The 10,874-nt window shown below is 41.5% G+C and overlaps 1 protein-coding gene across 4 annotated transcripts in view; it reads right to left on the bottom strand.

Annotated features, from left to right (window-relative positions):
* Nucleotides 1–676: 676 nt before the first annotated feature.
* znf462 (zinc finger protein 462) overlaps nucleotides 677–10,874 on the bottom strand; it is a 53,054-nt gene continuing 42,856 nt past the window's right edge. For all 4 annotated transcript variants that reach the window (XM_037117020.1, XM_037117019.1, XM_037117022.1 and 1 more), the window contains 6 exons: nucleotides 8,352–8,607; nucleotides 8,076–8,215; nucleotides 7,109–7,332; nucleotides 4,740–5,109; nucleotides 4,106–4,244; nucleotides 677–2,510 (listed from right to left, as the gene is read on the bottom strand). In XM_037117020.1, the coding sequence (XP_036972915.1) occupies nucleotides 2,300–2,510; nucleotides 4,106–4,244; nucleotides 4,740–5,109; nucleotides 7,109–7,332; nucleotides 8,076–8,215; nucleotides 8,352–8,607 (1,340 nt within the window). In that variant the 3' untranslated portion in view covers nucleotides 677–2,299. The remainder of the gene's footprint in view (nucleotides 2,511–4,105; nucleotides 4,245–4,739; nucleotides 5,110–7,108; nucleotides 7,333–8,075; nucleotides 8,216–8,351; nucleotides 8,608–10,874) is intronic.

The raw sequence follows: 10,874 nt of genomic DNA, 5'->3' as shown, positions 1-10,874 counted from the left end.
GGTTTTTTGACCTGGTTAGACTTGTCTTTTCAGTAATCGTGATAATCTCGTCACATCAAAACTGGATCTGTAGGTTTTTCTGCAGTTTCCCTGTCGGGAGAAAAGGTTTTTGAATTTAGGCGAAGTGGTAATCACCAGGGCTGAATATGAAAGGCAGAGACATCTGTCAATCACGCAAACGCGGGTCCAAATATGTCTATCATATGGAGTTTCATTTGTGGTGCTCACAGTATTAAAATAAAAACACTTATAAGTCACTAGCAGCATTTCTTTCCATAAACAACACAGCTGTTTACTCAAGATAACGGAGCACAACACACAGAAAATACTGTCAACAGTTCTCAAAGGGACGACTTATTTCAGGCCTGTTCAACCACTGTTTTTAGAAGGATCAGGTTTAGGGAAAGAAAAAGGTGCCTGACCTTTTCATCTGAGCTGTAAAGTTCTCATTTTAAATATGTTAAAACTGTGCACTTTTTTATTTTCTCTTCACTTGATTGGTTTTCACAAATGAAAAAGGATCGTTATGTGTACAAAACTGCAGGAAACTAGAATTCACAAAAAATTGGAGTAGAGGTATTTCTGTAATTGGCAATGGACATAACTAATGACTGGGCCGAGTAGCAAACTAATCAAAGGGCAAGAATAGGGCTGTGAAATGACTACATTCAGCCCGAGGGGTCGCAGGTTTGGTTTATTTGTAAAGAGAGGAAAAGTAATTTTGATCAAAAGAACAGACGATTTTCAATCCTGCGAGTTTAACAAATAAAGTCTCATTCACTTCTAATGAATCAACAGAAAATCTCCAAAGCGCTGGCAAATAAACCAAAGCTATTAGCAGCGGGCCAGACAACACCAGAGGTCAATATAATATAAACATCTATATTTTTCTAAACCGCATTTTCTTTGCACTGGTATTACTATGCAATTACAATGGAGTCAAATCTAATTTAATCTGATCTGATCTTAATTAAACAATGACTTTCCAAGTTGCCACTAATGCACACATTAAGAGAATCGAAATTGGCTGTTGAGGTCATAAATTCTTGTGGGAAAAAGCTGTGTTTTGAGAGAGAAGTTGATTGGTTTCCTTGTTTTCAAATTCATTAAATCCGATTAGTGGATATCTGCATTTTTAAGGCACTTGGGCACTGGCTTCAACACTCAGCCTGGGTGGTTGTTTTATCATTTATCTAATCACTCGGGGATGCGCCTACAGGACAGAGCCGGACTATGTCACATTCAATCACAAGTTTTGCACTGAAAAGACAAGTGTAATCAAGTGACCATGATGACTGATGATATCACACCACTGATGTTAAAACCTGCAGTCATGTTCCAGGGTAGCGCTTGCAAATGCTCAGCTTTAACGGACACCTATGTAATATGGATACAGTTATGACAGATTGTTATACTTATCTGCAGAGTGATATCGTTTGACCTGGACGATGAACAACATATCCTACAGGGGAGGGGAGATTTCAACAGTTATATCCATGATTTCAACACATCAGTGAAATTACCGGACAATAAAATATTACAGTCAAAATGCGAAGGGGTGCCACAGGCTGAAGGCTTATACGTAGTATAATATTAAGGGGACATAAAATATAGCAATTTGCTACAAACATTTAGGGGGGGAAATTTTCATATTCTACAAACAAAGAAAACATGATTTGTGATTCCACTAAAATAGATAAGGTGCGACTCTTCCTCAAGGAATACTTCTACACATTAAACACGAGGCTAACATGAAAAAGGTCTCGACAAGAAAGAAGAAAAGGGTAGCTCTACAGTGGGGCCATGGTCGTAAATGCTTTCATATCTCATTTGTTCCGTTTGTAGGTAAATTTACAGTAACCCTGTTTTGGATGAGCAGGGGGAAGGGGGGGTGTAAAAGGTGCTTCAAATAATAAAAAGCTAAATTTAGTTCATCATTTTTTGGACAACATTCTTCATAAATAGCTTCGTCTTTCTCTAGGTGGGATCTTTCACTGTAGATTTGACCAGAATGTCAGCAATAAAGAGTTCTGTTCACTATTGGTTACCAATATATTAAGATCTGTCCTAGGGGACTGCCCGTTTAAAGAGCTCAGCCGTTTTATGCAGCACAACCTAATACTTAAATATGTAACACCTAAAATCTAGTAATGCGCCAACTCATAAGAAGTCTTTTGTTTTGTTTTTTTTTCATTTTCTCTCTTCATTTCCTTTGAAGTCCTATTTTAAAGATCCAACTCAGTGCTGATTCTACCCAATATTATCAGTTTCTACAATATCCCAAGAGGCCACAATCAGTTCAACCAAACTGTTGATCCTTTTTGGTGTCGAGCATTTCTTTGTCATCCACGTACTGGCTTTGACTTCTAAGCGATAGATCAGTGTCCTCTTTTCTGACGCCAGACAGGTCCAATCCCGCATCCATCGGGACGGAGGAGCTGGTGGAAGATGAAGCTGAGGCCTCGGTTGAGGTGGTGGTGCTGGTCTCCATCCGGCTGTTGTTTACCATCCTGACAATGAATCAGAAACAGGTGTTTTTAACCTGTGGACATGTATGGACAACTGTAGGACTAACAAAAGAGGAGGCACAATTTAAATATGCAGATACACAGAAAAGAAACTAAAAGTCTTCAGTCATGCTGGAGACAGTGCGGTGCTATGAGCTAAATGCTAGCAAGCACTCAACAACAATGCTATACTGCTGGCATTTAGTATGTATGTTTACCATGTTCACCATCTTTGATTAGCATGTATGCATGCTAATCTTTGCCAATTAGTACAGCTGAGGCAGATGGTAGTATCATCCTTCATGATGGCACCCTCTGGGGTACCCATCCAGTGGACAAAACATGGTGAAGTGACGTTTCTTTACTTTAAATCTGTGTGTCTAATTTTTCCCCCTCTGCGCCTCAAACAGCCTGAATCCACCACTGGTTTTGCAGTTATCTGATTATCTGGTCATGAATGACAGATAACAGGTCATCCTCTGGGGAACATGATTTTCTGAACCAAACTTCATGACACTGCTATTAACCTTAACATCATGGAAGCACAAGATTACCTTGTGAAGTCACATGACCTTTCTGCTCCATCTTGCCAGGCGTCAAGCTATGCGCTTGTGGCTGAACACGGTGAACACAGCGTTGGACCAATCAGCATCCTTTGAGAAACTATTGGCAGCTATGGCGCGTGGTTTAGGTGTGGCGCCCAGCAAGAGAAGCCACTGTCTGTTTGAAAAGACAATGGCGGCTCCTCAAGAGGCTAGTGTAGCTGCAATAGCATCAGTTACATGAGAACTGGAGGATATGTTTAATCGGAAGATAGCAAATAAAAAACACTGAAGACTTGATGGAAAAGATGTTTTTGCTTTTTCAGTTGGCTCGGGTGAGAGTTTGATTTACCAACAGGTTCCTGCTGGTGGTAATGCTCTCCTACTGTTGATCTGATTGGCTGAAGTCAGCTGATGATAGAGGTTGACAGTGCCCGCCCTTTTCCCAACACTTTATCACAAAATGTTCTGTGTACCAAACCATGTAGTGGTTCACATTAGTCGCAGAAATGAACAGTCGAGTGATCGTCATTAGGATTCAACAAGTTCCAGCGTCAGCCTGATCCTTGTGCCACACCTACTAACTGCTCTCTGCCGCTGCCGTCCATAAACTCTCCTGCCACTTCCTCCTGCCCTGCAGTAAAGCCTGTGTTCATGCCATTCAGATCAACTGTCTTCCCCTCGCCCACCTGCGCACCTGTTCCTACTTCCTTATAAGCCTTGCAGTACATACTGTGGACTAAGCTCCCAGCTGGCCAAATCTTGCCATCTCTTCATTCCCGACGATGACTAAGACTTAGCATTCAACTTTACCAGCCTGCTTCACAGAGTGTACCGGATTTCATGGCTATCCATTCAACTATCTATGGAGCCATGCTGCAAGGCTCACATGGCTCAAAGTGTTCCTTGCAGTGCAGCACTTCCTCACCTTGTGTAACACTGTCTATTGTCTATCGTTTGCACAAAGACCAGAGAGCCAGGTGAGGAGGCTCACACACAAGGAGAGAGAGAGAAGAAGAAGAAGAGGAAGACGAGAAATCTGAAAAGATGACCTACATGCCATGTCGCAGGACATGTCGTTCCCACTCGAGGCTGTTGGTGAAGCAGCGGCCACAGAACTCACAGGGGAGGCGCTTCTCGACAGCGCTCGGCACAGAGCTGCTGTTGATGCTGCTGGTGGGAGACGCAAGGACCTCTGGGAAATAAGAGTTCATGGACATATTCAGTGCTCTATTCACAGGAAATCAATATTGCACACGTAAATACACACCAATCACAGCAGAGTGAAGACTCTAAATGGGTTCTCAGTGTGGAACTTTAGTAATATTCTGGTATGAAATCTACTTTCTCCTTCAGTGAGCAACCGATAGCAGTAAAGTGACTCAGTTTATTATAAGCTTGGAGAGTGACATGAGAAAATCAATTCAGAATTACACTGAGATTTTGGCTTTCTTGAAAGACCCACAGTTCTCATGAAGACACAACTAAAACACAATACTCATTACACAGCAGGCTACGTCTCACTGATGTGCCCATTGATTTGTCTTAAAAGGACGCATTTTGATAAGCTTCGAACAGAAAGACAGAAAATGACTTTTCAGCACATGTAGCTATAGAAATAAATACCTTGTATGACTCATATCAGAATATGCAGAGTGACACACATCTGTATAACCTCATCTGTATGTACCTTGGAGGGCAGGCCTCTCTTCCTCCGCCTCCTTGATTTCCTCTTCCTCCTCTTCCTCCTCCTCTTCTTCCTCCTCCTCCTCTTCCTCCTCTTCCTCTTTGATGTTGTCCTCCATCTCTTCATCATCCATCTCCCTCTGTTCCTGCTCCAGGTCATCCATTATCCGCCTTCTGTCCATGTCGTAGTACTCCTCGTCCTGCTCCTCTGCAACAGCCATGATTCCATCTCCAATCATCCCCATCCCCATCCCCATCTCCATCGCCATCATTTCTCTCTCTTCGTCCTCCTCCTCTGCGCTGCTCTCCTGTCCCTTTATCATCTCAAGCTGGTCCAGGTTGACCCGGCCCATCAGCTCAAAGTTGCGGATAACCTGGTGGGAAACAGGAGGAGGTATCAGTCAGTTTGGTATTAAATGATCTGAGCAGGATTTATCTCAGAAATTCTCTTTTCTTTTCTTCTGCTGTTTGTTGACGCCTCAACAGGGTGAAAGGGTGGAAACATTATTTGCATATAGCACTAAACTTTATGTGAGTTTCGGTCTTTATTTCTGCTTTTTATATAGTGAACAGCCACTAAAACCTCATGACATGAATTTTAGGCAGACTATTCTTGTTATCTGCATTCTTATATTTACTATTAACCACACAATTATAAATTGTGGACCCTTTTGCATGCAGATTTTACGACTGGTTTAAGACATTAAAACTGCTGTTTCTGATCTTGGTTCAACACAAATCCACACCCCGTCGATACAAGATATTGAACCTGCAGTAAAACTAAGCAAATGTTTTAGCAGAAGCTCGTCTTTCAGCACACTTTATGTTTTGAGGCTGATTAAATTTATATTAGCTTGAAGTACAACAACAGACAGAAATATATCTGTATACTGTACGAGACAGCATGAGATCATTAGTCAGTAAAAGTGATCTGAGACAGAACTATTCTAACAAAGATGATGGCAGATTTTGATGACAGTATCAGACCCACACATGGTTATGTATCTTGTCATAAATTACATCACTCTTTATGAGCAATCCCCTCCTCGGATACTCCCTGCGGAGGGGTATACTCCCAGGCTTCCGAACAGTGAAAACACCTGCTCCAGTAAAATTCATCCAGTATGAGAAATATTTGCGCACTGTTTTTATTCTCCTTTCTGGACCTTTTAAGTCATGTCTACTCATTTTATTTCAAACTCCAATTAAACAGCATTGTTACCATTTGTGTAAGCATAGCCAGGGACAAAACCCACCGGTCAGAGGACATCAGCAGCGCCTCTCAGTGTCCAAACAAATTAAGGTTAATGAGCTCTTCTAATTATAAACCACATCCTAAAATGAGCCATTCAAGCTACAAACAGAATTTATAAATGTCAAAAGATAATCTGCACAGGCACATGTTATCAGATCAAATAGATGTAAATACAAAACTATAGTCAGTATAGTTCTTGTTTCAGAGCTATCATGTTGAATCATGGGCAACATTTTTAACAGAATATTATGATGTCACAGTGCATTTAACCTCTGACCTTTTTGTTATCAACTGTCAGAACTTCATGATTTGATCCCTTTTGGCCTCGTGTTTCATTCTAGAGTTATGGCCAAAAATGTGTGGTGTGAAGTCTCAGTGACCTTGACCTTTGACCTTTGACCACAAATATGTAATCAATTCATCCTTGAGTGTTAGCGGACATTTGTACCAAATTTAAAGAAAGTAAAAAAACTATGTGAGATATCACATTCACAATAATGGGCTGGTTGGACGTCCGAACAACCCCAAAACATGATGCTGCGTCAGCTATAGTTTATATGTGGAGGACTTTTTCTCTGTCTGTCCTTGTACCTATTCTACTTGTAAAGCCAACACTTATTCAAGTCTTTTTTGAAAGAATTTTTGAGTTTTTCTTTTGAAGTTTTGCACCAACAACAATAAAAAAAAATCTAATACTGCATCATTTCTTTTGAAAGGCCCAGGTATCTGGGATTCAAATAATTTCAGGATATTTGATTTTTTACAATTCAGCCACTGACTACTGAGGACACGTTTGATTTAGGAGTTGTTGGCATAACAACATGATATTGCTGGAATATAGACTGGCCTTATGATTACCTGCCATAAAGCCACATGGTGGAATTAATTAAACAGTTTGAAATTATAGAGTGTATAAGCTGTAAACACCTCATGTTACAGCTACTGAGCAGATGCATTATTATAACCTGTTCTAACAATAAGCCATCTTAAATGAGACTTTTAACCTCATCTGCCAAATGAGGGCCATGGCCAGATTCTTGCTAATTTTACATGATACGTCCATTTAAATGTGGTCACTGCCAACTTTATATGCGTCAAACGTGGATTTTTTTACCGACCTTGTGCTCGAGGCGGAGATGCTCCTCCAGCTGGCTCCGCCGACTGCTATCATAATAACAGAGCTGGCATTGGTAGGGTTTGATCTCAGCGTGCTTCTGCAGGTGCAGCTGCAAGGCCTGGTCGCTGGAGCATGTGAATGTGCATTTGTGGCATCGGAACACGAGGCCCTGAAGGTGTCGCGACAGCTTGGAGCGGCTGACCTCGAGCGGACCCACGCGCTCCTCTGGAGGACAAAGAGGAGCGAGGTGAGAGGATTGTTAGGTTGAAAAAGGGAGAGGAGCAGGTGAAATATAACTTTGCTATTTGTCATCAGAAAAAGGTATTCACAGTTTTGTAGTTTCTCACTTTCAGCACAAACATTTCCCCACCAAACTCGTGATAGTCTCACAACACAACCAACACCCGCGATCGACTTATCACATCAGTTCCTTCTCTCTGTGCTTGCTTTAAGTACACTGCAGGCAACAATTTAATGATTCAATAAACAATTCATTCTTATTGTTTACTTTTAATCTTACTTTTGTTTACCTATTCAAATTGTGTTTACATTTCTTATCATATAATGCAGGGTGCAGGTCAATGGCATCAGGAGCTCAGTTTGTTAGGAAACACGTTCATAACTCGAGTTCTGAGGTTTCCATTCAATAGTGATAGCACTTCAATTAACTTTGACGTTTTGAGAAATGAACTAAAATGCAAGTTGATGAGAAGACTGATGCCTCTCTCGCGTCTGTGTGGTAAATCTGAGCCATGAGACAGTTAGCTTAGCTTAGCATAAAGAATGAAAACAGGGGGAAACAGTTAGCCTGGCTCTGTAAGAATGTCTGCTTACCAACTCTTGGTGAAAAGAACTACAGGAAGTGTCAACACACTGATGCTAACACGGCTGCAAAGCATCATCACTGCCTCATAAAATCAAATATTTACACTAATAAATTTGTTCCTTTAGAAGTAAAGCCTCCCTACCTCTGTGCAGGACAATGTGGTCAATCATATTGCTCTTGTGTTTGGTGTGATAGAGGCAGAGAGGGCAGCGCAGATCTTTAGGGAGGTCGTCAGGTATGTTGTTGTTGTGACCGGCGTCCACGTGCATGGTGAAGTTATTCCTGACGTGGATTCAAACACGGACAGAAGGATCATTGAACTGCTGATCTGTCTTGCATGTTACAGCCTTCATACTCACATGAACAACACATATCATACACACACAACACCTTCCTCTTTCTCTCTGTCTCTCCTTACTTGTAGCAGGTGAAAAAGGAACAGTCTTTGCACTTGAAGAGCTTCTTGCCACCGTGGCGGTCCCTGTAGTGCCGACGCAGGCTCTGCATGTACCCGGAGCTGAACTCGCAGAACTCGCAAGTGAGGACGCCGTCTGGTCGATTGTCAGCCACTGTTGAGCCACCAGGTGTTGAGCCGGAAGACATTTGACTGCGGGAGGCCAGCTGGTAATGACTAAGTTGCTGACGAACGTCCGCTGGCTCCAGGTACGATGGGTCTAAAAGAGGGGCAAAGAAACCGAGAAGAACCTGCTGTTAATCATAATGTTACGAGTGCTTCCCTCTAGTGCTCTATCACTGCATCCCTCTATTGGTCAGCTCTCGCAGGTCTGAGCAGTCACATTTTTGTGGCAATACTGTTGGCCAGATTTTGTAACAAAGTATTTTTACATTGTTGTATTGGTACTTTGACTTAAGTAAATTATCTCTGTATACATCTATTCTTGAGAAAATTATGAATTTTATGGTGGATATATGTGTCCAGGCTTCAATACTCTCTCTTATGATTATTTTATTCTAACTTGGCTGGAAGGAGCCGCTTATCTTTGTACTTTTTCTGGTAGTTTCAAGAGGATCTGGGCACCAGTTTTCAACCCGTAAGAGTGACTGCACATCTAAGACTTATGTTATTCCAATGCAAATCTTTGCACAGCAGGAGGGAGTATAACCTACTTTATTTATCCTCTCCAAGTGGATTCATCTGCCTCAACTATTCTCTTTGCGAGAAGTCTGATGAGTTAAAAAAGTGCATATATGCTGTAAACATAAAGAATATTAATGAAAGGCAATCAACACGCAGCAGTTGATCCTTTTCTCTTGAAAAGAGACAAGACTTCCAACGCCCCCCTCTATGTTTAACGGTGTCTGTCATCATTTGTCCCCTACCTCTTTCCCTCCTCATTCCCTCTCTCAAGAGCCTATAATATCTGTGAGCAAGCTCATCTTCTCGTCCTACTTTGAGCCTCCAACACATCAATAAATAAACCACAGTGACACTAATAGAATATCTATCCATGTGAAAAATGCTTCATTCAGCACTCGCAGTGTGGGAAAGCATGGAAGAAAGAGGAGAAAAAAAAAAACTTTTAAACTTTAACTTCATAAAATGCCTGAGATCCAATTTCTCTCTTTTTTTTGCAGAGGAGGCAGAGGAATTCATACGAATCAAACAATGCCACAGTTGATTCATGCTTTTAATATCCTCTCTGCATTGTTGAGATGTATGGAGATGAGATTTGAGATGGAGAGCGAATGCTGTCTTAAGATGGCGACGCGTCTCCTCGAATGGATTAGCGGTCAAAAAACTGTCTATTACATGGCATAAATGAGCGGTGGAGAAGATTGGGAGGAGAACGCCTTGAAATATCTTGAGAACGACTTTAAAGCAACGTAAATAAGTGAGGATGTGGTTGGAGCTCTGAGGTGCAGATATTCATAGATTTGGGCAGGTGTAACTGCTTTAAAGCTGCAGCTATACATTCAAAACATTTCCCCAAGAAATCGCAGTAAACACTGCGGCCAATCAAATGTTAATCTTTCGAGAACAAACCCTCTGTTCCACTGCAGAATTTTAGACATTCATCTGAAGGTAGCTCGTTTGGCACGGCAGAGAGACATTCAATATGTCAGCTCTGCTCTTTCTCAATGCTTCACTTGTCTTGCTAAGGCACAGCTGACAGTGGTGGTTGGTGCATTGAGGAATGCTGCCCTGCTTCAGCTCCAGGGAAGATTCCACAGCTCCAGCAGCAAGGTGACAGCTGCTGCCAAGAACAGTCTGCGAGCTAGAGCTGTGGCTGCACAGCCACTAAAAACACCTACAACAGCGGCGGCACATCAAGGAGCGAGCTGCTGCACTTACTGTACCTACAGTGACGGTGCCTCTTTGGTAGAAAATGCTCTGTAGCCGAGACTGTCTAACGTAACAGTCAGACTCCTAAATTTTACAATAATTTATTCAAACTAGGCGCACAACTCCTTCTCAAAGACTATGGCACAGACTTGATGACACTAACTGTTGATTTTCTATATGTTCAGCAGATCTCATGTGTTACAAAACCACCCTGAATGAAAGGGCCCACAAGCATTTTAATTTTTTTTTTGCAGAAACGTTGCCTTTGAAGTTTAAAATGCAAATGAAATAGCTCCCCCTCCAGTCAAAACTTGTTTTTTTTTTCTCCTGTCCCTACAGATGAATGTTTGAGCTTCACACTGTAGAATCATGTGTGTGAAGGTTTTGACACCAGCACCACCTTAACACCAAAAATAGTGAGCACATGCAGGTTTTAAAAGCAAGCAAACCCAATGATAATAGATGTTTGACTGGAGATGAGTTCTCTCTCTGTTGCTGTACATTTATAAGATAAGATAAAACACAATAAAATAAAAATATACTCCAATAAATCAATGAAGTAGAACAGAATAAAATAAAATGCTTCATACACTGGATGGATCTGTGTGCTTATACCTGTGCAATGTGCAGTACACC

This window comes from Acanthopagrus latus, chromosome 12 (assembly GCF_904848185.1).
Source record: "Acanthopagrus latus isolate v.2019 chromosome 12, fAcaLat1.1, whole genome shotgun sequence".
Taxonomy (NCBI): Eukaryota; Metazoa; Chordata; class Actinopteri; order Spariformes; family Sparidae; genus Acanthopagrus; species Acanthopagrus latus.
Note: the sequence above shows the minus strand (reverse complement) of the source record. Positions and strands in the feature narration are given on the sequence as shown.